Source organism: Geotrypetes seraphini, chromosome 3, assembly GCF_902459505.1.
Source record: "Geotrypetes seraphini chromosome 3, aGeoSer1.1, whole genome shotgun sequence".
NCBI classification, from domain to species: Eukaryota; Metazoa; Chordata; class Amphibia; order Gymnophiona; family Dermophiidae; genus Geotrypetes; species Geotrypetes seraphini.
In genome coordinates this window covers 364,202,064-364,229,253 of record NC_047086.1, presented here as the reverse complement: position 1 = coordinate 364,229,253, position 27,190 = coordinate 364,202,064, and the positions used below count along the sequence as shown (strand labels likewise).

Sequence of the window (27,190 nt, the reverse complement as noted above, 5' to 3'; positions counted from 1 at the left end):
CAGTGATGTCATCATGCCTGCTACGTTCGTTTTCCCGCCTTTCTCCGGTTTAAATGCCGAAGTGGGGGCGGGCGACTTGTGTAGCACGGAGATTTTTCAACTGCAAAACGGTATGTACATCTTTGTGCTCCTGTCCTTTAAACTAGCTGGAAGTTTTGTTACATTTTGCATGGGTTTGTGGCTATTTGAATGCATTAGCCCATATCTATTGCAACCTGACTCTTTGTTTTTGCATTTCAGAACTTGTTCTTGAATTTCTTTTAGCTATTAACCTATGGCAGAATTCAATTAGTTGGACGGGGTCTCCTGAAGTAGACACCGAAACGGAGCCGCGTCGGGACCCTGATAAGTATTTTTTTGAAACTTATTTATATGAATGCTGAATATTCCAGTGCCTACCTGAATGCAAAATTTACCTGTTTTTTGAAAGCTTTTTGAATGCATATTGCATCATCATTAAGATATATACACAGCTGAACCTTTTATACCTTTGAGCTGGACTCGTTTGCTACATATTATGAAGCAATGATTGGAAGATAAACTCTTTCCTAAGAGGGGGTTACCTCTCCCTCTTCAGAGTTTTATATCTCTGAGCTAAATTTTTGTGCAACGGGTCCTCCTCCGGGGTTGTGATACTGTTACTGAGTCAGTCTGTTTTGTTTATAGCATAGTGCTTTTTCTGACTCTTGGTTATACTTTTCCTGCTTATAATGGAAACATAATTGCTCTAATCTCTACAGTTACTTTTCACTTGAATGGCATTCATCTCCTGATTTCCTTGCTTGAGATTCTCACATCTCTCCCTATTATATCTCATTACTTTGGCTGTACTTATCCTCCATATTCGTCATGTGTCTACACTGTCTTTCGACTTTTAAGCACCGTAGATGGGACATCTGTCCACAAGCGATTGATTTCTACTCGACTTTCTCTCTCCACTATTTACAGGTATACAATGTTCTGTTTAATCTCAACGATATCTGTCTTATTTTGTTACAGCATATTATCAAATGTATGTGTATCTGATCTAATATTAATTGTTTTCCATAATGCATACTTATGGAAATATGTTCACTCAGTAGATACTCTTTTTATTTTTACTTTAACTGGTTTGATGTTATCTATTACCATTTATATTCCAGGAATTTTTTATTATTGATTTTGACAGTATTGCCTATAATTCATTCAAGGATTTTGTTCACAATTTTTGTCAGGAACTTTATGTTCCTACATATATACCTCCTCACATTTATAGCTAAGTTGGATGAAATTCATTTCTGTTTGGTCATTGCCTGTGTTCCACATTACAGTGTATATTCATTCCATTGTATTACTGATCACCAAGGTACCTCTCTCTATACCTACAGACCCCATCTGTTCACTAGATAAGAATGAGACTTTAATCCAATATTGCAAAATTCCACCTACATAATGAGCACCTGGGTACATCACAATATGCTTTTTTATTTCATCTCCTTCATGATTATGGATGTTATACCAAACCGGATTTGCATATACCCAATTGTTTTATGGTGCACCCGAGTACATCACAGTAAGCTCAATAATTCTGACCCCTCCTTAATGGAGGACAACATATACTTCCTGAGATATCAGAACCCAACTGTATTATGGAGCACCTGGGTACATCACAATATGCCTAATTACCTTTCCCTATTATTATTTATGGATGACTTACCTCGTCAACACTCCTATAACCCAACTGTATTGTTAAGCACCTGGGTACATCACATACCAGAACGACTATCATGCTTTCCTGCTTCTCACTGAATGTTAAAGGCTTTAACAATCCAATCAAAAGAACTAAAATATTAAATTACACTAACAAGTATCATCTGGATATTGTATTTTACCAAGAAACACACCTGACAGATTCTGAATCCTTAAAGATATATCATAACTGGAATCACCCACCTCTTTATTTTTACCAGCTGCTGGAAAGAAAAATGGGATCCTCACACTAATAATAATAAGATCTGACATACAGATACTTTCTCATACCACAGATACGATGGGTAGGTGGATCAAAGTGGATCTGTCCATTGGCACCTCCAAGCTTACGGTTATAAATATTTATGCACCCAATATAGACGGCCCTCTATTTTGTCATGCATTGGCGGATCTGTTAACATTGGTGCCTGATGTCCCATATATATTAGGTGGTGACTTTAACCAAATTTTAGATGCAAAGATGGGTAGGAAATCTCAGGCATCATATAAGCAAACCAAAGCCTGGTCTAGTATACAAGATTTCTTATCCCTGATGAAATTGATAGGCATTTGGAGACTTTTACATCCAGGAGAGAGTGCATTCACCTTTTATTCTTCTCCTCACTTCTCATACTCCAGAATAGACTATTTTCTCACTAGCTATTCTTTGACCTCTAATATGGAACATGCTGATATCCATTCAATCTCCATATCAGATCATGCATCTATCTTTCTCACCTTAAAAGACATGGGCAGACTTAACACTAAGGCCTAGATTCTGTAAAGTGCGCCTAACTTTAGGCGTGCTTTAGACGTCCTTGTGGCACAACTGGTAATTAGCGTTATTTAGGCTCTATTTAGGCATCGTGGACGTCTCTAGTGCACTAAGCGTATCTTAGGCGTCTATTAGGCACACATTCCCAAAACCCCCATATAGACGCCAGATAGATGTCCATCCTACGTTATATATAAAAAGGTGCTTTTTACTGATTTGTTATCATTATTTCAGAACTGTAAACTTTAACATAATTAACCCAAAGTATACCACCATTAAAAGGATAATAAATAAGCAGTATACCATGTTTAAAAAGATATTTATAATATATTAGTTTCAGTGGGAGTTGATCTGAGAACATCAGCATGGAAAGGGGGAAGTTTCACTCCTGTGCTACACAGAAACTTGTATAGCAATGGTATCATTAGTTCCTATAAGAAGTGTAAAGCATAGGATTTTGAGCTCCGTATAGGCTTCAAATAGACGTGGTTTAAGCTCCAGAAAGGCTTCAGCACAATACATGATATTTAGATTATACAATCAGCTTTCTCTGGGCATCCCACAGATGTTATTTGAGAGAGGTTTTTAGAAGCAATTCCTTGCTCTAAATAACACTCTCTTTGTCATGAAATATTGCTACAATCAGTTCATTCTTCAAAGCAAACAGAAAGCCCATAACTTCAATTGGCTAAGCTTAAAAACAGAATAAAACACAGAACAGACCTGAATGTGGCTTCTAATTCATTGCAAATGGAGGTATGGAGCTGCACAATGATGACCTCATTGTGACATCATCAAAGTGCACCTGCACAAGTAAAAGACAGAACCCACAACCTCTGGAAGATCAAGACAGCACTTTTACTCATTGAGCTACAGCACCTTCCACTCCAGTTTCTCTGACTCCCCTGTCATATCATAGTTTAGTGATCAGCTAAGGTAAAATCTGCTTAGCTTTCATCTCATAGTTAGCAGAGACAAAAGACTGGTAGCTCAGTGGCTTAAAGTGCTGCTTTCATTGTCCCAAAAGCCAGAATCTCAAGTTGGGTTCAATAAATGTGATGTGGATTCAAATACTGCAGTTTTATATCAAATGCAAACTCAACTTTTGGAATATTTTGTTTCTAGTATTGCTAATGTTGTGCTGTTTGAGATGAAAATTAGATGTGATTGGTTTGTAGCTTGTATTTTTTATTAAAATTAGTATTTTGATAGCTGAAGGATATGAGGGAGTCAAACTCAGACCAGGCTCACACCCCAACCTTCATTCTAACCCCTGTGCTATAGAATCAGCCATAAAATCATAGCAATTCTAACTGGATTATACATGGAATGCCTTTAAGGCCTATATAAGAGGCACTATAATTGCATATAATAATAATAATAATAACTTTATTCTTATATACCGCCAACAATCTTGCGACTTCTAGGCGGTTTACAATGAGGATAAATTGCACAGACATCGAATTACAGAGTGTAGCGGTGAATATCTGATAGTAGCAACAATAAAAATAATAACAACAGTTTATATGTGGCATATGTGGCTAAAACGAATAGAGATGCACAAACGAACATAAAGCAACTGGAACACAAAATCCAGGAAAGCGTCTTCATATAGCTGACTTAACTAATCCAGAGCTACAATCTGCCCTTCACAAACTGAGATATGAATATAACCTTGCTCTAAGCACCAAAGCAGCCAAAGAAATATTCATGAAATTTGCATGTTATTATTCCACTATGAACAAATGTGGTCATCAGCTTGCTAACAACCTGAAACTCCGCTCTGAAAAAACAATGATTCCAGCTATAAAGGACCATATGGGTCAAATAATAGTAAACCCTGCTCGCAGTTTCACACATTCTACAAAGAACTATATTCTTCTGAAGACCTGAATCAGGATCTCTGTGAAGCCTTTTTACAACACTTACTGCATCCCATTCTCGATGAAACGGATTCTGTAAAGTTGATGGATCCGATACTACCTTCAAATGTGGAGTCGGCAATTCTCTTCATGTTTAAACACAAATCACCGGGTCCTGACGGATTGACTGTTGAATTTTACATCACTTTCATGGCTGTTCTTCTACCTGTTTTATCACAATACTTTTCACATCTAATTGAAATGGAGGTGGCATATGGATAATTTACGGAAGCTCTGACAATCGAACTACTCAAAACAGATAAAGACCCTCTACAAGTTCAAAATTACAGGCCACTCTCATTGATTAATGTAGATGCGAAGATATTTGCAAAAATATTAGCGATTAGACTGAATACAGTTCTTCCATAGCTCATTCATACGGACCAGAATGGATTCATGAAAGGTAAATTATCCAATGACAGTTCTAGACTTTTTACACATGTTATTACCCAAGCTCAAGACTTAAAGAATCCGCTCCTAGCAATAGACTTAGATGCAGAAAAGGCATTCGACCATGTAGAATGGTCCTTTCTCTTCAGAGTGATGAGTTGGTTTGGCATCCCAGATGGCTTCATTAAGATGGATAGGTACTTGGAAGACAAAGGGATTGAGGGGTACAGATAAGAGTAGAGGTAGATTATAGGGATGGGATTAGAGGTAAGTTACAAAATTAATCAGGGACCACTGTTCAGGCACTAGGCCTGATGGGCCGCCGCGGGAGCGGACCGCTGGGCAAGATGGACCTCTGGTCTGACTCAGCGGGGGCAACTTCTTATGTTCTTAACCCTACTACTAAGCTTCGCATCAATGGCATGTTTTCTGCTTCTTTTAGACCATCGAGAGAGGCACGAGACAAGGCTGTCCATTATCACCTTTATTATTTAATATAGCACTTGAACCTCTCCTAATAGCCATATGCTCCAATCCTGATATTATAGGTCTACAATTTGAAGATTTGTCCATTAAATTATCAGCTTATGCAGACGATGTCCTACTCTATTCAACTCTTGATTCCATACCACATATCTTAAACACCATTGAAAGATATTCACCTATATCTGGATACAAACTCAACAATACAAAAACTGAAGTCATGCCTTTAAACAGTATTCCATGTGGAGATCTCATATCCCGGTTGGGTCTTAGATAGATACCAGATAAATTGAAGTACCTAGGAATCTTTTTTGCTCCCACCATAGAAGACATAAGAACTTATGCTGTGGATCATATCTTCAAAATAATAAAGTCTGTCACTGCACAATGGTCCCCATTAAAACTCTCTTGGTGGGGCCGCATGGACTCTATCAAAATGGTATTGGCTCCTAAAATCACCTATATTTTATTGACGCTTCCTTTTTTGCTACCATTAGGAACATATGCTAAGATGGAAGCATTAATGAATACTTATCTCTGGAATCATAAAGTCCCTAGAATAGCATTGAAAAAAATTGAAGTGTTCCAAGAATAATGGAGGCGTGAACTTTCCTAGTCTTTATGACTACCATATAGCATTTATCCCAGGACAAGCAGGCAGCATATTCTCTACATGTGGGTGACGTCATCCACGGAGCCCCGTCGCGGACAGCTTTTCAAGCAACTTGATTGAAGATCTCAAAGTTTGTTAGTGCTGCCCATGCATGCGTGTGCCTTCCCGCTCCACTAGAGGGTGCATCCCCTCCTCGTGGTCTTCAGTTCTTAGTTTTCCACAGAGCCAGAAAGCCCTGTCTCTCTTCTCTGCGTTCTTCTAAGTGCCTTTCTAGCACAGCGACTTCTTTGTTTTGTTCGGGAGTCGCTGTGCGCTTCGTTCTTCGTTTGTTATCTTGATCGTGTGATTTTGTTTTTTCAATTCGGTGACCGGGGGCTCCCGGTTTGCTGTGGCTGGTTGGCCTCATGTGGCTCGGCCGGTTGTTCCTTATGTCCCAGCCTCTTACCGGGTTTAAGAAGTGCTCCCAGTGCGGTCGGGTTATTTCGATCACAGACCTGCACCGCTGGTGTATTCTGTGCCTGTCCTCGTTGTGCCACTCTTCAACCTCGGGTTCTTTGGCGGCGGCGGGCCAGGATTGTGGAGCTCTTCGCCATGGAGGCTCTCCCGCTTCGACCCCGGTCTTGGTCTTGACCTCGACCTTGGCCTCGACGTCGGCCTCGAAGACCTCGGCCTCGGGCAAGTCTCCCTCGTCCTCGAAGGCCTCGTCCTCGAAGACCTCGGCTCTAGGTAGGTCTCCTCTTCCTCCTTCAGGTTCAGTTCAGCTGCCGAAGAAGCCTACCTCGGAGTCTCTGGCCATCCAGGTGGTGAGTGTAGTCCCGCCGGTCTCGACGAGACCACCGTCCAAGATCTCTAAGCGTGCTTCCACCACAGGGAATACTCTTCCTCGAGGTCACCCTCAGTGGAACGCACTGCTGCGCCTGCCCGATCTAATATGGTCACGGTGCTGATGTTCGAGGAGGTGCTGAAGGTGATCATCTCCTCGGAGCTCTCCTCTGCTTTGGCTCAGCTTGCTCCTGCCTTGACCTTGCGCGTTGTGGACCAGCCTGAGCGTCTCACCCATCCAAGGTGTATGCGGCTGTCCCGCCGGGCCAGGAGTGCCGGACTATGGATAAGTTTGGTAGACACCTATATCAGAACTCCATGATGGCGAACAGAGTCCTGAATTACTCCTTTACTTTTACGTCCTATCTCAAGTGGTATATTAAGTCCCTTCCATCTTTCGAAGATGATTTGCCTGCCAAGCGCCGTGCGGAGTTTCGCAGGCTTGTGGATACTCTGTTGCAGCTTCGGCTGTACATGTTTCAGGTCTCCTATGATGCATTTGAGCTTTCCTCAAGGGTCTCGGCCTTTGCAGTGGCCATGCGTCGCCTGGCGTGGCTCCGCATTGTCGATATGGACCCCAACCTGCAGGACCGGTTGGCCAATCTCCCTTGCTTGGGAAATGAACTGTTCGATGATTCCATCGAGGCTGTCACGAAACGCCTCTCCGAACACGAACGCTCCTTCACTTCCTTGGTCCGGGCTAAGGCGAAGCCCGCTCCACCCAAGTCCTATAGGCTGCCTCCCCGGCGATATCCGCAGAAATCTATGCCAGCATTTTCTCGCCCTCCTCCTCGGCGTCCACAGCAGCAGAGGGCTCCTCCTAAGCCTCAAACCCCTGCGGCGTCCAAGCCACCGCCGTCTTTTTGACTGGCCCGGCAGGAGGGGGCTGGCCTTCTCCGCCCTGGATATTTCTCCTCTTCCTATCGGGGGGCATCTCAGCGCCTTTTCTCAGCGTTGGGTGGAGATCACTGCAGACTCTTGGGTCCTCTCCGTCATCCGAGAGGGGTACTCCCTCAACTTCTGGGCTTTACCACCGGACAGGCCTCCAGGAGAGTCTCTTTCCAACAAGGCGCAGCTTCCCCTACTTCTTTGGGAAGCGCAGGCCCTCCTTCGCCTGCGGGTTGTGGAGGAGGTTCCCCCTTGTCAACGGGGCTCCAGGGTTTATTCCCGGTACTTCCTGGTTCCCAAAAAGACCGGGGACCTCCGTCCTATTCTGGATCTGCGGAAGCTGAACAGGTTCCTAGTTTGAGAAAAGTTCCGCATGCTTTCGCTTCCCATTTTGTATCCCTTGATGGACGCAGGGGACTGGTTGTCTTCCCTAGACCTGAAGGAAGCCTACACTCACATTCCGATCCACCCAGCTTCTCGACGGTTTCTCCGCTTTCGGATGGGGGACCTTCATTTGCAGTATTGGGTCCTCCCGTTCAGGCTCAATTCGTCCCCACGGGTCTTCACGAAGTGCCTCGTGGTGGTAGTGGCGGCCTTGCGGTTGCAGGGCCTTCAGGTTTCCCCGTACCTCGACGATTGGCTTATCAAAGCTCCGTCGAGGGAGGGGGTTATTTCAGCGACCCGTCAGACTATTCTCTTCCTTCAGCATCTGGGGTTCGAGATAAACTTCCCCAAGTCCCAGTTGTGCCCCTCTCAGTCCCTGCAGTTTATCGGGGCTGTGCTGGACACGGTCCGCCTCCGGTCGTTTCTACCTCTGCCTCGGCAGGCCGCCCTTCTGCGGCTGAATCAGCTGGTGTCCCAGAGGTCTTTGGTCTCGGCCAAGCAGATGATGATCCTCTTGGGGCACATGGCCTCCACTGCTCATGTCATGCCGTTCGCCAGGTTACATCTTCGTGTTCCTCAGTGGACTCTGGTGTCTCAGTGGCGGCAGGATCGGGAACCCACTTCTCAGCACATTGCGGTGATTCTTTCCTTGAAACGCTCGCTCCGTTGGTGGGCCAGCTCTTCCAATCTGTCCAGAGGTTTGCTCTTTCTCGTCCCCTCGCATCAGAAGGTTCTGACAACATACTCCTCGGCGTACGCCTGGGGAGCATACCTCGACGGCCTTCGGACTCAGGGTCTTTGGTTGAGTGCGGACCGTTGCTGCCACATCAACTATCTGGAGCTCCGTGCCATTTACAATGCCGTGGTGGCATTTCATAATTTGCTGCAGGATCGCATGGTCCTGGTGCGCACGGACAAGCAGGTGGCGATGTAGTATGTGAACAAGCAGGGGGGTACGGGTTCCCTATCCCTCTGCAGGGAAGCCCTTCATCTTTGTCGGTGGGCATTGCGCCACAACATCTTTCTTCAGGCGGTGTATATCCAGGGCGAGCAAAATTGTCTGGCAGACAAGTTGAGTTGCCTTCTTCAGCCGCATGAATGGCCCCTCCATTCTCGCACTCTGCGGCAGGTGTTTGTTCGGTGGGGAACTCCACAGATAGATCTGTTCGCTTCGCCCCTCAATCACAAGTTGCCTCGATTCTGCTCGAGAATGTACTCCCCGGATCGTTTCAAGGCGGATGCTTTCCTTCTCGATTGGACGGGCAGGTTCCTATATGCGTTTCCTCCCTTTCCTCTGATTCTCAGGACGCTGGTACACCTCAGGTCAGTACGCGCCACCATGATCTTGATAGCTCCTCGGTGGCCCCGGCAGCCGTGGTTCTCCGTGCTCCTCCAGCTCAGTGTCAGGGAGCCTCAACTTCTGCCTGTTTTTCCTTCTCTGCTGTCTCAGAGTCGGGGTTCGTTGCTGCATCCCAATCTGCAGTCTCTACACTTGACGGCGTGGTTCCTTTCCACCTTTCTTTGAGTTCTCTCAGTCGGTGCGGGATGTTCTTGATGCTTTTCGGAAGGCCTCTACTAGGCTGTGCTATTCCCAGAAGTGGACTCGATTCACCTCGTGATGTGCTTCTCGTCGCATGGAGCCTCTGTCTGCCTCTTTGTTCTCGGTGCTGGATTATTTGCTTCATTTGTCTTGATCTGGCATCAAGACGAATTCGGTTTAGAGAGTTTGCTTAAGCCCTCCCTCCGATGTCAGTGATGGGCCCGCGGGAGGGGAAGTGGGGGTGGCAAAGGACTTGGGTCCCGGGCAGCGGAATGTTGCTGGGCTCCTCGGTGGGGGCGCTGAGCGGCCGCGATCCCTCTCCTCCCAGACCCAACCCCCTGCAGGAGGAACGGAGATGGGCGGCTAGCTGCAGTCCCGGCTTGAGGAGGCGATCGGTGGCTGGTGATGTATTAGCGCGCATGCGCACTCCTGCGGCCACAGACCTACTGATCTCGGAAGCATGCAAATAGGAGTGCGCATACGCGACTAGCCTTTTATTATATAGGATATTCCTAAATATGTTATACCATCTTCTTTCCAAAGAAAAGGGTACCGATCAAACAATCCTTTTTGACAATGTACATTAAGTGGAAGAATTTCTAATTTACTCCAATTTATTTTATATCCTGAAAATTTCCCAAATTTTTTGATCAAATCCAGTAAATGTGGAATAGTAGATTCAGGATTCCTCAAATGAAGCAAAATATCATCTGCATATGCAGAAACTTTGTATTCCCATCTAGCATAACCATACCTCCCCTTTTCGGAACTTGAGCTCTCTCCAAGTTTTCCGCAAGCTTCTGAAAACCTGGCTTTTCTCAAAAATGTAAGTCTCCCTCCAAATTATGAATCAAGGAAACTCTTTATCTTGGCATCCCAAGTCCTCTAAATTTTCTTCACACTTCTACCTCTAACCCTCTGTTGTAGTCCCTTCCTGTTTCTCCTACTGTAAACCGCGCTGAGCTCTACGAACGTGGAGATGATGCGGTATACAAACCTAAGGATTAGATTAGATTAGACATCGGGAAGACTTCCGTTTGGCTGTGTGCTGCGGCAGGGCAGGTAAGGAGAAGGAGACTTGCCTTGCGGCTCGAGTGCGATCCAACCCCGCAGGAACCCCGTGACCCTCGGAGGCATCCCCACGGGATCCCCGCGACCCTAGGGGGCGTCCCCACGGGATCCCCGTGACCCTAGGGGGCGTCCCCATGGGATCCCCGTGACCCAAAGGGGGAACCCGCGGGATCCCCGCAGGTCCGCGAGATTCCCGTTGTCCCCGTTCCTGTGCAGCTCTCTAATTCGGTTCAAGTCCATCTCAGTGCGATTGCTGCCTTTCACCGGCAGCTTGATGGGAAATCGCTCTCGGTACACCGGCTGGTTTCTCGCTTCATGAGGGGCCTCTTGAATGTCCATCCTCCTCTCAAGCATCCCCCTGGTGTTTGGGATTTAAATGTGGTTCTCGCTCAGCTGATGAAGCCCCCCTTTGAACCTATTGATAAGGCTCTTCTGAAGTTCCTTACTTGGAAAGTGGTGTTCCTGATTGCTCTCACATCTGCATGCCGAGTGAGTGAGCTGCAGACTTTGGTTGCAGACCTGCCTTTTACTGTTTTTCACCATGACAAGGTGGTCTTTCATACCCATCCGAAGTTCTTGCCCAAGGTGGTGTCGGATTTCCACCTCAACCAGTCCATTGTTCTTCCGGTGTTTTTTCCGAAGCCCCATTCTCATCCTGGTGAAGTGGCGCTTCACACTCTTGACTGTAAGAGGGCATTGGCCTTTTATCTGCAACGCATCCAGTCTCATCGGATGGCTCCTCAACTTTTCATCTCTTTTGATCCTAATCGATTGGGCCGTCCAGTTTCCAAGTGCACCTTATCCAACTGGTTGGCTGCTTGTATTTCCTTCTGCTACGCTCAGGCTGGTCTCATAGAAACATAGAAGATGACGGCAGAAAAGGGCTAGAGCCCATCAAGTCTGACCACTCTGCTTACCCACCCCCTGTCTATGCCCTAATGACCCAATTTCCTTATCTTGACCCTCGTAGGGATCCCACATGGGTATCCCATTTATTCTTAAAGTCTGGCACGCTGTCTGCCTCGATCACCTGCACTGGAAGCTTGTTCCAATGATCAACCACTCTCTCTGTGAAGAAATACTTTCTGGTGTCGCCATGAAATTTTCCGTCCCTGAGTTTGAGCGGGTGCCCTCTTGTGGCCGAGGGTCCCTTGAGAAAGAAAATATCATCTTCCACTTCGACACGTCCCGTGAGGTACTTAAATGTTTCGATCATGTCTCCCCTCTCCCTACGTTCCTCAAGAGTGTAGAGCTGCAATTTGTTCAGTCTCTCTTCGTACGAGAGACCCTTGAGCCCCGAGATCATCCTGGTGGCCGTCCGTTGAACCGATTCAATTCTGCGCACATCTTTACTGTAATGTGGCCTCCAGAATTGCACACAGTACTCCAGATGAGGTCTCACCATGGCCCTGTACAACGGCATTATGACTTCAGGCTTTCGGCTGACGAAACTTCTATTGATACAACCCAATATCTGCCTTGCCTTAGATGAAGCCTTCTCCACTTGATTGGCAGTTTTCATGTCTGCACTGATGATTACTCCTAAATCTCGTTCTGCTGAAGTCCTAGTTAAAGTTTCTCCGTTCAAGAAGTACGTCCTGCATGGATTTCCGCTTCCGAGGTGCATGACCTTACATTTCTTAGCATTGAAGCCTAGCTGCCAGTTGAGGACCAACTTTCCAATGTAAGCAGGTCCTGCGCCATATAATTCTGTAAACTGCATTCACTTACTATATTACATAGTTTGGCGTCATCGGCGAATAGTGTTATTTTACCTTGAAGCCCTTGAGTCAGATCCCCTATGAATATGTTGAAAAGGAGTGGACCCAGGACCGAGCCCTGCGGCACTCCACTGGTCACCTCCGATGTTTTAGAGAGGGTACCATTAACCACCACCCTCTGAAGTCTGCCACTCAGCCAATCATTGACCCATGCAGTTAGTGTCTCTCCTAACCCCATCGATTCCATCTTGCTTAGCAGCCTGCGGTGTGGGACACTGTCAAAAGCTTTCCTGAAGTCCAGGTACACGACGTCCAAAGACTCTCCCAAGTCCAACTTTCTTGTTACCCAGTCAAAGAAGCTGATGAGATTGGATTGGCAGGACCTACCCTTGGTGAATCCATGCTGACTGGGATCCCGAAGATTCCCTTCATTCAAGATCGTGTCCAATTTGCTTTTAATTAGTGTTTCCATGAGTTTGCACACTATTGATGTGAGACTCACCGGTCTATAATTCGCAGCCTCTGCCCTGCAACCCTTTTTATGCAGAGGAACGACATTAGCTAATTTCCAGTCCAGGGGAACTTTCCCCTTACTTAGGGAGAGATTGAATAGCTCAGCCAACGGTTTCGCCAGGACATCGCTCAATTCTCTGAGCACTCTTGGGTGCAAATTGTCTGGTCCCATGGCTTTGTTCACCTTGAGTCTTGCCAGTTCACTGTAAACTTCACCTGGTGTGAACTCAAAATTCTGAAACGGGTCTTCTGTGCTTTGTGTTGCCTTCAACTGCGGACCGTGTCCCGGTGCCTCACAGGTGAAGACTGAGCAGAAGTATTCATTCAGTAGTTCGGCTTTATCGGAGTCTGCTTCCACGTAACTTCCGTCCGGTCTTCTAAGGCGTACTATCCCGCCTGTGTTCCTTTTTCTGTCACTAATATACCTGAAGAAGGATTTGTCCCCCTTTTTAATGTTTTTTGCCAGAATTTCTTCCACTCGAAGTTTTGCCTCCCTAACTGCCATTTTGACCGCTGTAGACCTGGTCCTGTATTCTACTTTTGCCTCTCTTTTCTCCGTGCGCTTGTAGGAGAGAAACGCTTTTTTCTTCTCCTTAATGAGGTGCGAGATCTCTGCGGTGAACCATTGGGGTTTATTGTTTCTTTGTCGTTTATTTACTGATTTTATGAAGCGGCTAGTTGCTTCATGTATGGTTGATTTCAGTGTTAACCACTTAGCTTCTACATCATCGGTCTCCGCTTGGTCCTGCAGCGTCTGATGGACGAAATCTCCCATGCGTGCGAAGTCTGTGCCCCGGAAATTGAGTACCTTTGTTTTCGTGTTTGATCTAGGGAAGCCTTTCCTAAGGTTGAACCATACTATGTTGTGGTCGCTGGAGGCTAGCGTATCTCCTACTGAGACCTCTGAGACGCTTTCCCCGTTGGTGAGTACCAGGTCGAGGATCGCCTGGGCCCTAGTGGGCTCCGTTACCATTTGTTTGAGACGAGCTCCCTTTATGGAGGTTAAGAGCCTCCTGCTACCGCTGGTTGTTGCTGAAAATGAGTTCCAGTCTACATCAGGCATATTGAAGTCCCCTAGCAGTACAGCTTCTCCTCGTAGAGTGATATTCTCTATGTCTTCAATTAATTCTGCGTCCATGTCTTCCAGTTGTCTTGGGGGTCTGTATACCACACCTAGATACAGGCATTTTTCTCTGCCTCTTGCCAGGTTTACCCAGAGGGACTCCCCGGTGTACTTGACATATGTGATCCTGGTGGTTTTGATGTCCTCTTTAATGTATAGAGCTACCCCCCCCTCCTAACCTGCCCTCTCTGTCCTGACGAAGTAGATTGTAGCCCGGTATAGCCATATCCCACCCATGTGAGTCCGTGAACCAAGTTTCAGATATTGCCACTACATCTAGGTCGGCATTCCTTATTTAAGCCTCCAATTCTAGAATTTTGTTACCTAAACTGTGTGCATTGACATACATGGCCCTCCATATCTTGTGTTTGCTAAGTCCCTGTGAGGCGTATCCTACCCGAGTCGGTGTGACTCCCAAAGAACTGTTTGCAATGTGGGTACTTACCTTGGACATGGAAGCGGAGTTTCGACTCACCTCATCAGGATAATTCCTTTCTGCACTAATATGTGAATGGGTACCCTCTCCCGACTTACTTAGTTTAAAGCCCTGTGAAGCAGGCGGGCTAGTCGGTGGCCGAAGACGTTCTTACCCCTACTGGTCAGATGGAGTCCGTCTGGTCCCTGAAGTCCTTGTAGCGCTTCCCCATGGTTTAGGAATCCGAAGTTCATATCCCGGCACCATCCCTGTAGCCACTCGTTCGTCCTCAGGATACGTTCATCTCTGGCTCTTCCCTTGCCTCTAACTGGGAGGATCGATGAGAAAACCACCTGCGCTCCTGTCCGCTTCAGCCTCTCACCCAGTGCTCCAAAGTCTCTGGTGATGGTCTCCGGTGTGTTCCTGGCAGTGTCGTTGGTTCCTATGTGGACAAGAAGCATAGGAAAGTGGTCGCGGGGCGTGAGTAGTCTATCCAGACTGGCGGTGACATCTCGTATCCTGGCTGCAAGGTCGGGTCACGGGGCATAAAGTTCGAGCGATGGCGTCGTCGGTCGCTTTCCTCAGGTCCACACCTATTGAGGAGATCTGCAAGGCCGCCACTTGGTCTTCGGTTCATACCTTCACCTCTCACTACTGTTTGGATGCTTTTTCCAGGTGCAACGGCCAGTTTGGCCAGTCGGTTTTACGTAATCTGTTCTCCTAAATTGCCAACTCTCCCTCCATCCCTTTTTTAGTTAGCTTGGAGGTCACCCACACGTAGAGAATATGCTGCCTGCTTGTCCTGGGATAAAGCACAGTTACTTTCCGTAACAGGTGTTATCCAGGGACAGCGTGCAGATATTCTCGCAACCCTCCCACCTCCCCAGGTTGGCTTCTTTGCTAGCTATCTGAAATGAAGACCACGAGGAGGGGATGCACCCTCTAGTGGAGCGGGAAGGCATACGCATGCATGGGCAGTACTAGCAAACTTTGAGATCTTCAATCAAGTTTGCTTGAAAAGCTGTCCGCGACGGGGCTCCGTGGATGACGTCACCCACATGTAGAGAATATCTGCCTGCTGTCCCTGGATAACACCTGTTACGGTAAGTAACTGTGCTTTCTATGCAGACAAGGTTCCCAATGGATATTGGCCCCTAACTTTTCGCACATCCCGACTTGATTGAAGCTTGAACACAAAATCCATAATAAAGATTTTTTACAGCTCATGCCCTTTATTCCCCCTTCAGTATCAAGGCAAAACAACCCTGTTTTGTTGTCAAAAAATTGGATGCTCTCTTGGACGTCAAGTGGAACTCGACCATATTATCCTCCATTTGGCTTAACCCACAAGTGAATATTCAGGGTCGATACATTGAATGGAAGGCCTGGATCAAGTCTGGTATATGATCTATCTCTCAATTATATCATGATAATGACTTGATTACCTTTGCGGACTTATCTGCTGAATACAACATTCCACCTACCCAATTTTACAGATGGATTCAGTTACGACGCTCTCTCCAATCATTTCTCAGTAAAGTCTCCATCACACATGAGACACCGTCATTGTTAACCTAGTGTAAAATATTTAGATTAAAGAACGGTGAGGCCTCTGCCTGGTGCAAACTGCTCAAGAAATATAAATTTGTTCCTTCCTCAGCATTACATGCAGTCTGGGCTCAGGACATGTCCTCTTGATTCCCTCTTACCACATGGGAAACTATCTGGCTCAACTCCTTTAGTTCATTACAATCGGCGACAAATAAACAAATAGTCCTCTTTCTATATCATAGAGCATATTGGACCCCATATAAACTGTCCAAAACCTCCACAAGCAATTAAAACCTATGCTGGTCTTGTTTTGCCCAGATTGGTACCTTAGATCATATGCTTTTCCATTGCAATTTATTACAACCTTACTGGACTAAAATATGGTCTATCATCTGTAATATACTACCCATCACGGTACCCATTACTTATTCTGTTGTTATCTTTGGTGGATCTGCGCTGTCACAGATGCTAACCAAATATGATGATAAATTGTTAAGGTGTTTACTACTGATTGCCATCAAAATAATTCTCTCTCATTGGAAAGATTTTAACACATTGAATTATATAATGAGTGGTGGAACAGTTTGTCTTTATGCAAAATATGAAAAAACTATAGCTATTAATATGAACAACCTTTCTACTTTCAGTAAGACGTGGCAGAGAGTACTGGATTATTGTACCAATTCTCACACTTAACTTGTATTCTTTATTTGTTGTAACTAAAGATACTCACCCTATTACATATCTTATTCTATCATATGTTTCTGAATACCATTACGAATTATCTGATATTACTGCAAGATTGACAATGTTTCTCTTGTTATTTATTGTTTGATTTTCTGTATTATGTTTATTGAAAATTCTAATAAACATTATTGAAATTAAAAAAAATTAGCTCTGTAGTGAAATCATGTTTTTACAAATTGCAACTAATCAGATCATTATCAAAAATATTAGACATAGCAGCTTTAAAAGTTTTGATCCATTCCCTTATAATATCAAGATTGGACTATTGTAACTCGCTATACAAAGCTATTTCTCAGAAAGAATTTAAAAGGTTACAAATAATTCAAAATACAGCTATAAAGATCATCACAAATTCAAAAAAATTTGACCATGTGACCCCCCCTCCTGAAAAACGCTCATTGGCTTCTGATATCTTATAGAATTACCTACAAAATAGCACTATTGGTCTTTAAAATCCGACTTACAAACTTTCTTATACCTTACACTATACCAAGAACACTAAGATCAACAGAACAGAATCTGCTTACTGTACCCTCTCTGAAAATTATTGGCACAAGGAGGAGTGCAATGTTTTCTGTGACAGGTCCCTAGCTTTGGAACGCCCTACCGGGTTACCTTCGTAGCGAAATTGCACTGGATAAATTCAAAGACTCCCTAAAGACTTTCTTATGCAGGGATGCTTTTGAGACTTAATTTTGTTAAATTTGAGCACCTCTCCGCTCATATTATTTTTTAGCCTCAAACGACCAAGCCCCTCCTTAGATGTTCTTCTACTTCTTTTTACTTGCCCTGTTGTGCTTCCCTTATTTGTTTTTTCTTTCTTTACTATAACTTTTGTAGTTTCTCCCCTCCTCCTTTTGTATCAAGTTTGTCATTTATAAGTTTGTCCAAATTTTGTACATGTATATTATTACTCCTCTGCTTTTAGATTTGTAATATGCTTTGAAATAATGACAATGCGTGCACATCAAATTTTAAATAAAGCTTGAAACTATGCGAGTAAAATCCAGACCCCTAGACCCGCCTCCCCAAACCTGCCCCGATACACCCCAGCCCCGCCCTTAGCTCCACCCCCACTACCTGTTAGTTGGGCAGGAAGGCATCCGCACATGCGCAATTGCAATGTGATGATGTAACGTGCATGCATGTCACGTCACCACATTGCATCCATGCATGCGCGAATGCCCCCTCCCGACGTGATTTCAAAACCTGGACAAAGTACCAGTTTTTGAAAAGTCGTCCAGACCCCCAGACATGTCCTCAAAAGGGAAATCCGGACGTCTGGTAACCCTACCCTAGGTTTTCAGCCCACTGTACTAACCAATTGACTACTTCTTCACTCCAATGATGATTGAAGTATGCACATGGAGAGGCATAATCGAAAGGGACGTCTAAGTCCGTCTCTCAAGTCATCCAAAGTTAAAAAGAGCCTAAGACACATTTTCAAAAGATACGTCCAACTTTTTTTTACTTTCGAAAATCGTCTAATTATACGTCCTGCCGATCAGATCGTCCAAGCCACTAAATCGTCTATCTTTACATACGCCGACAGGTTGAAAATGCTGGGGCTGTTCTCCCTGGAGAAGAGGAGACTTAGAGGAGACATGATAGAAACCTTCAAGATCCTGAAGGGCATAGAGAAAGTGGATAAGGACAGATTCTTCGATATGCGAGGGACCACGAGCACCAGGGGTCACTCGGAGAAATTAAAAGGGGACAGGTTTAGAACCAATGCTAGGAAGTTCTTTTTTACCCAAAAGGTGGTGGACGCATGGAATGCTCTTCCGGAGGTTGTAGTAGGCGAGAGCACAGTAAAGGGGTTTAAGGAAGGTTTGGATAGGTACCTAAAGGATAAAGGGATTGAGGGGTACAGATAGCAGCAGAGGTAGGTTATAGAAGTAGAGGTAGATTATAAAGGTCAAGAATTCACTTCACAGGTCAAGGACCTGGTGGGCCGCCACGGGAGCAGGCCGCTGGGCGAGATGGACCTCCGGTCTGACCCAGTGGAGGCAACTTCTTATGTTCTTAATATCACATTTCCGTCCAACATTCCGTCCAAGTCCAAAACACCTAGAACAAGCCCTGTTGGATGTGGGAGGGGTCTGCAAAGTGATGGACTGCACACCCAGACATGCCACCTAAATAGTGAGGTACCTTACAGGGCACCGCTGTGAACTTCACAAAAAGGGTGCCAATGGCTTCTCCTCACTACAGCTCCCTTATAGGTGACGGTGAGCCCCCCAAACCACCTCCAGAATCCCCTAGACCCACTTATCTACCACCCCAATAGCCCATATGGCTGCAGGAGCCATTTATATGCCAGTAAAATAGGGTTTTGGGGGTGTATAGGGCAGCACACATGTTTCAGTATCAATGCAGTGATTACAGGGGCTTATGGGCATTGGTCCTCCTCTCTATGGGTCCCTAACCCACCCCCAAGATGACTTAAGCAGCCTCTGGGCTAGAGAGTTGCACGGGGACAGAAATCCCACCCGTCCCCGCCAAAGTCCCACCCGTCCTCGTGAGGAATCCCTCCGTCCCCGCGAGGAATCCCTTCTGTCTCCCCACCTGTCCCCGCGAGGAATCCCCTACGTCCCCGTCCATCCCTATAAACTTCAGAAATAGTTATTTCAGTTAATTATGCTACTGAATTAAAGGCTCTGGTAGAAACCCATTTAAAAATAAGCAAAAAGACTTTATTAATTTAGAAATATTAATTGGGAAGAATACATACTTTGTAAATGGGTTTCTACCAGAGCCTCTAATGTTTATAAATTTTTATCAACACAACTAATATACTACTTTATCCTGAAGCAAAAAAAAAAAAAAAAAGAATTTTTTTCCTACCTTTGTTGCCTGGTTTCTGCTTTCCTCATGTTCTCATTCAATTCCTTCCATCCACTGTCTCTCTTCTCTCTGCGTCTTCCATTTGCTCTGTTACTGTGCCTCTCCCTTTCTTCCCCCTTCCAAATTGGTCTGGCACCCATCTTCTTCCCCCTGCTCCCCCCATAGTCTGGCATCTCTGTCTTCTTCCCTGCCAGCGTCTTCTCCCCACTCTCTCTTCCCCATTTCCTTTCAGTGTCCTTCTCCCCCCCCATCTTCCCCATGTCCTGTCAGAATCCTTCTCCCCCCTCTGTCTTCCCCATGTGCTTTCAGCGTCCTTCTCCCCCCCTCCCAATGTCCTTTCAGCGTCCTTCTCCATCCCTTTGTCTTCCCCAGTGCTTTCAGCGTCCTTCTCCCCCTCAGTTTTACCCATTTCCCTTAAGCATCTTTTCTTCTGCACTCCACCTTTCCTCCCTTTCTCCCTCCCTGCCCCTTACCTTTGTGGCGTTTCCCCACCCTACCAACAACAGAACAGGCCCGGTCAGACAAACCTTCCTGCCCTGTAGCCGCGGATCTAAATTACCTTTTTACAGCAACTGGAGTATTGAAGCTGCTGTAAGAAGATAATTTAGATTCCCAGCTACAGGGCAGGGAGGTTTGTCGGTTGATCGGGGGACCTGACCGGCTGTGCACACTCACTCCCCCCCCCCCTCACGGCTGCACCCGGGGCAAACCGCCCCCCACTTTGGAAGCTACTGCCTTCTCCCTACCTGCCCTGCCGCACACAGCCGACCGGAAGTCTTCACAATGTTAGCGTTGACTTCGGAGGAAGGGAGGGCTTTGCTTAAGCCCTTCCTCCGACGTCAGCGCTGACATCGGGGAAGGCTTCCGATTGGCTATGTGTGCTGCAGCAGGGCAGGAAGAAAATGGAAGACGAGGCCTCGCAGCAGGGCAGGTAGGAACAGCATTGAACCCTGCGGGATCCCCGAGAGCCCGAGGGGTGTCCCCACGGGATCCCTGTGACCCTAGGGGGCGTCCCCACGGGATCCCTGTGACCCGAAGGGGAACCCACGGGATTCCCGTCGTCCCCGTTCCCGTGCAGTTCTCTACTCTGGGTTGGATGACTAGGCTTTCCTTGCCAGGCGGCCAGGTGATGATGGTGTGGAGACTGAAATTTAAAGTTGTGAATAAAATTTTTATGGGGGGAGTTTGGTGATCACTGGGTAGTGTGTGGGGGTCGGTGTTATGTGTTTGCAGTGCTTATCTGGTGAGTTTAGGTGGGTTTTTGTGACTTAGGCCATGTTTTACATGGTCTAAGTCACTATGTCCAAGTTCTGTCTAGGCTCTGTTAAACTTTCGGTTATACATGCTGTACGACTAAGTCTAAGCCGGCCCACCTCCCGCCCAACTCTCGCCCTCGACACACCTCCCAAAACGCCCCGTTTAGCTTTGGATGTTGAGCGGCACTATGGAGGCCTAGGTCGTTTTTAAATACGTCCAAAACCCGGTTTTATTATCGGCGCTTGGACATTTTTGAGAAATGTTTATCCAAGTGCCGACTTAGGCCGTTTTTTGAACATTTTTCTCTTTCAATTATGAGCCCCATAGGTATTTAATAACCTATGCATGTAATTTGTGAATCTGCCCTTGCAATACCCAGACTCCTTCCCCAAACATGACTACACCTGGATCATGTACAGGCAGAGGCCTAGTTGACATACGCGCATTTACTGTATATACTTGAATATAAACCAAAATTTATGGGCCCAAAAATGGGGGTCTTGGTTTATATTTGAATCTTCCCTCTCTCAGACCCATCGCAGGCCTCTTCCTGGGCCTACCTTAAGCCCTGTAGGTCCAGTAGTGAGCCAAAGCAAGAACAATCCTCCTATTCTCCTGTCCCGTGTAATCTCACTACTCAAAATGGCTGACGTTGAGTTCCCACAGTGGTTGCTATGTTTATTTACTGCATTTTCAAGAAGAAATACACCCAAAGCAGTTACAATAAAGCTCTGGAATGCGTTGCCAGAGGATGTGGTAAGAGCGGATAGCGTAGCTGGTTTTAAGAAAGGTTTGGACAAGTTCCTGGAGGAAAAGTCCAAAGTCTGTTATTGAAAAAGACATGGGAGAAGCCACTGCTTGCCCTGGATCGGTAGCATGGAATATTGCTACACCTTGGGTTTTGGCCAGGTAGTAGTGACCTGGATTGGCCACCGTGAGAACGTGCTACTGGGCTTGATGGACCATTGGTCTGACCCAGTAAGGCTATTCTTATGTTCTTATGAATAGTAATCAGATACTCCTAAGCATTTTCCTTATCTATCTCTGCAGGCTCACAATATGTGGTACCCGGGGCAATGGAAGGATTAAGTGAATTGCCCAGAGTCACAAGGAACAGGCTGGGATTGAACTCAGAACTTCAGGGTGCTGAGGCAGTAGCTTTAACCAATAGGCCACTCACTCCCACAGTAAACTCACAAGACTGATGTGAGTTTGGTTTATATTTGAGTTAACCTTCCCCCCTCCCTTTTTTGGTTTATAAACAGTATTTGTGAAAATCCTTTCTAAAACTACAGGAGTGTACAGTCTAAAAATTTTTTTGTCACTTATTTTCCATGTTACTTATGGGCCTTTTCATTTGGGGAGCTTTTTTTGTTTTGTTATGGGAGAAATATCATTAAGAGTGCCCACTGTATTCAGGCTACTGCCAGTAGCTCACACAAAGCTTACAGACCTGGGGGGTGGGAGAGGGAGAGAGGAGAAAGAGTGATGCTGAACCCACAAGGGAAGTTTAGAGAGGGAACACTGACCAGGTTGGGGGGAGAGTGTGGAAGTGGGGTTGGGGAGGGACGCTGGCATGATGCAAATTGGCTGAAGGTGCCACAATCCCTTCAGATGGTCCTGAATATCAGCCTTATCTGGTGCTGCCAAAGATTCAGATATTCAGTGTCAGTACCTGGATAGGGTCCAGCATTGAATACTGGCATCTAATTTAGCCATGGTAGTCAGCATTTAAAGAAACTGGATAAATATTGCTCCCTCCACTTCCAGGACAGGTTTGGCCATTACTTTTTCCTAACTAGATGACTTATCCAAAATCAGACTTCACATGGACTTGGAAGTTCGCAAATTTTCCACTGTGCCACTTTTGTCTCCCCCTTTCCCCCCCCCCCAGTATCTAAAATTTTAAAGAGCAGATTTACTGGTTTAACTCCATTTCATTTTGAGTAGCCCTTCAAGCAAAAGTCACTGCTTAAGTAAATATTTCTTCTTCATTGACATACCAGGAGGAGCTTAAGCTTCCTAATATACTGCACTCCTGAAACCCGCTATAAATCTCAGCAGCTCTGCCTTTGGGATACAGTATTTAAGATACATGGAGAGGTGGAAAGCTGTGCACTGCAGCAGTTTCCCTTTGAGCTCCAACTTACTGCACAGGTGGCAGAAAGGATAGTAAGTAGCATGCAATGCAGTCAGGACATGGACTTTTACCTCAGCTCTCTGCTGCTCTTGATAGGATTTCTGATCCTCTGGATTAACATCAGTACACCATACGAATATGGGAGGTATCTGGATTTAAAAGCCAAAACGTCTTTCTTGTGTCCAGCAAAACATAGCTGGTTCATCCAGGAGCTGCCCTGCTTCCTGGTACCTGTGCTGCTTATTCTACACAGCCCCCAGCCCGGCTCCCCGGGGTGCAAGCTGCTCTGCTTCCTCTTCTGTATACATTACTTTCACAGGTAACTTTAAGCACATATATTGAGCTAACTTATTTTGTAGAGTAAGTGATAAGAGTTTGTTGACTAGAAAATATAGATTTGACATTTGATGTTTTTGAGCATCAGAGATACTTTATCTCTGCCAGCCTGCACGTGAATATGGCTGAGAAACATAGTCAAAGCAGCTGCAGTTTTTCCCCTCTCCACAATTTTTTTGCATTGTCCAGGAGATTAAATAGACTAACATTACACTATTGTGATAACTGAAAATAGTAGAAAATAAGTTTGAATGTGAAATCAAATTATTTCTAGAAGTTCTTGAAAAGCCAGTGGCACAGTTTTATTCCTTTAAACTTACATTTTGCTTTTTTGTTTATACTTTCTGTTTGATGGTGGTGGCTTCTTGCCACAAATCATTCAACTGTTCCGTTTAGGAATTTATGTAGGTTAATGCCTCTGGTAAAGATAAATGAGAGATCTTGTACCTTCAGAAAAATAGACATGAATAAGTGTAGGACATGTATGAACATTTTTCCAAAAACCTATAGAAAGTTGGACATATTCTTAGGGTAGTGATCAAAATGTTTCCACCTTTGTAATTTTCTGGTCTCTTCTTTAAGGCTGCAAATTATTCAGGAATCCTCAAGTCATTGGTACATGTCAACTAAGGGGTCCTTTTATCAAGCCTCTCTATTGAGGTTAGCGCGTCGGACATTTCATCACATGCTAACCCCCGCAGCCAGCTAAAAAACTAACGCCTGCTCAATGCAGGAGTTAGCGGCTAGTGTGGCAGGCGGTTTAACGTGCGGTATTACGCGCGTTAAACCGCAGCTTGATAAAAGGACCCCTAAGCTGCTAAGTGGTCCTGTGTCTATAGAGATAATTTAAGTTATTCTTGAGTTTTTGACAAAATTCATAAAATAGAACACTGACCTCTGGCTTTATCTTTGCTTCCCTTCCACTAAAAATGTTATTGTAACTGTACTGTGCTTCTTTGAATTCTCTCTCATTGGGAGCTGTTTGGCACATCACCTACCCACCCTTACACTTGAATGTAATACCTTCCTGTTGACTGATTGAACTGAAAGATGAACTTGCAGAGCTATTGTTAGTCATTTGCAATGTGTCTTTGAAATCCAGCATGGTAACAAAAGACGGGAAGGGATAAAACGCGGACCTCACGGACCTTATGGACCTCGCAGATCTAAAACTGCACATCCTTAAAAATCCGAGGTCCGTGCATTGACAAGTCCACCTTTGCTTTCCCTGCAGCTCAGCTCAGGCCCACGGCTCCCTCGCGGACCTCACGGATCTGAACTGCATGTCACATCCTTAAAAATCCGAGGTCTGCGCCACTTTTGAGGTCCCTGCCACTTTTAGTCTGTGGCTCTGACAGAGCTCTATGACAATTTAACTCTGACAGATCCTAGCATAGGGAGGGAAAAGCATTAGGATCCGTCAGAGTTAAATTGTCATAGAGCTCTGTCAGAGCCACAGACTAAAAGTGGCGCGGACCTCGGATTTTTAAGGATGTGACGTGCAGTTCAGATCCGTGAGGTCCACAAGGGAGCCGGGGGCCTGAGCTGAGCTGCAGGGAAAGCAAAGGCGGATTTGTCAATGCACGGACCTCGGATTTTTAAGGACGTGCGGTTTTAGATCCGCGAGGTCCATATGGTCCGTGTTTTACCCCTTCCCACCAAAGACGGGAAGGTAGCCAACGTTTCCAGAGGTGATCTGGGAAATTATAGACCGGTGAATCGGATGTCAGTGCCAGGCAAAATAGTAGAGACTATTATGAGAAAACTACAGAGCATATGCATAAGCATGGATTAATGAAACAAAGCTAACATGAATTTAGTCAAGGGAAATCTTGCTTCACCAATCTACTTTTCTTCGAAGGGGTGAATAAACATGAGGATAAAGAAGAGATGGTTGATATTGTGCACATGGATTTTCAAAATGCATTTGACAAAGTACCTCATGAAAGACTCCTTAGCAAATTAGAAAGTTAAGGGATAGGAGGTAATGTCCTATTATGGATTAAGAACTGGTTAAAAGGTAAGAAACTGAGAGTAGGGTTATATGATCAATATTCTCAATAGAGAAAGGTAAATAATAGGGTTTAAAAAACAAAACAACAAAGATTGATATGAACATTTTTACATTTGAAAGTGCATTGTGTTAAGTTTGAGATGCATGCTGGAATTTTTTTGCCTGGGAAGTTAATTTACCCTTTAACGTCAGAGGGTAACTTATCCCAGGACAAGAAGGCAGCATATTCTCACACATGGGTGATGTCACCGATGGAGCCCCGGTACGGACCACTTCAAAAGTGCATCGCCACTTTAAGTCTTTAGAAAGTTTGCGATAGCCTGCACCGTGCATGCGCAAGTGCCTTCCCACCCAATGTAGGCATGCAGTCCCTCAGTTTCTTTCCACGGAGCTAAGAATTGTTTCAATGGCCTTTGAAATTTTTTCCTTGCCTTCCCGCTCTTGCGTTTGTGACTTTTACTCATTTTTTCTTTCTTTCATTTTCTTTTTCCCGTTTAAAAAAAAAAAGAGGAAAAATCTTTATTTTTTTCTCCCTCGTGGATTAGGCTGGCGGGGCCTGTTCGTCCGCCTTGGCCACTGATTTCAATTTAGCCGAGGCGGTGTTCCCGTCCATGACATGCCTTTGATGGGATTTAAGAAGTGCGGTCGCTGTGCTCGACCCATCTCTGTAACTGACCCACATCACTGGTGTCTCCAGTGTTTGGGGCCCGAGCACCGTCCTGAAACCTGCATGCGCTATTCTTCCCTTCAGAAGAGGACTTTGAAAAACCGCATTGTTCAACAACAGAAACTTTTCGGTGTCGCTTTGGAAAGGGAACTAATATCATCCCTATCAACACCGGTGACGCCGACCAAAGCAACACCGCACATATCGATACCGCCAGTAACATTTGACGTACCTTCGGTATCGCACCATACTGTCTCTGTAAGTAAGTCGGCTAAGAAGCTTTCCCTTACTCCATCTGGGACTCAGGTCAAAATGGCATTGAGCCAAATTATGCCAACCTCAAAGAAGTCCTGTAAGTGCCCGGTTCTGATCTCGGTGAGTGCCTCAACATCGGCCTCCTCATCGCCAGACCGGAGCGATACACCAGTGGTACCAGCAAAAAAGCAAACGGTACCGGTGCTATCCTTTATGCAAAAGACTGACAATTTGCTTCGGGAGGAATTGATTGAGCATTTTCAAATGTTGATGCGGATGCAGCTTATGCCCATGTAGACACCGACTCTCTCGGTGCTGCTCCAATCTGAGCAGTCCACGACACCGACCTCCCCTCACACTAATGCTCCACCAGTGTGGAGACACTCGACATGGGAGTTGTTGGATCCATCTCCATGGCACCAGTCGTCCTTGACACAAACATCTGGAGAGGTGACTCTGATGCGGTCCCGGAAGGCCTCTCATAAGATCAAGCACCTCGAGGCTTCGACACCAAGTCTTTGACACTGTCCCTATTCCATTCAAGACTTGGACTTACTGGGAGACTCTGAGCAGGAACCAAACTCCATGAGGATTCTTCTGGGTCTGATTCACCTCAATGTTTTTCTCAGAGACCTGCTATCTTTTCTGAGCAGTCCACTTTTCAAATTTCTTCGTCAAATGTCTGAAGACCTTGCCATTTTGCTAGAAGCGGACTCTAAACATAGTAAGCAGTTCTTGGAGGCTTTAGACTATGACCATCCGCCAAAGGAACTGTTGAAGCTCCCACTTCATGACATTTTGAGAGAGACTTTCTACAAAAATCTAGAAACTCCACTATCCATTCCTGTGACTCCTTATACAGAGTGGTTCCTATTCCTAGTTTTGATAAACCTCAACTTCTCTAGTGGTGGAATCAACCTTAAAAAAAGTCTGCAGGGTCTAGTGTCTACGCTTCTGTACTTCCTGGCAGAGAGGGTAAAGCGATGGA

General features: G+C 45.5%; 1 protein-coding gene across 3 annotated transcripts in view; it reads left to right on the top strand.

Moving 5' to 3' along the window:
- Positions 1-27,190, top strand: part of SRD5A2 (steroid 5 alpha-reductase 2) — a 370,146-nt gene that overhangs the window by 214,360 nt on the left and 128,596 nt on the right. For 2 of the 3 annotated variants that reach the window (XM_033935448.1, XM_033935450.1), the window contains exon 1: positions 22,972-23,249. The exons of the other annotated variant lie outside the window; for it this stretch is intronic. In XM_033935448.1, coding sequence (XP_033791339.1) covers positions 22,972-23,249 — 278 coding nt within the window. Of the gene's footprint in view, positions 1-22,971; positions 23,250-27,190 lie in introns of those variants that run through there. 3 annotated transcript variants of the gene reach the window in all.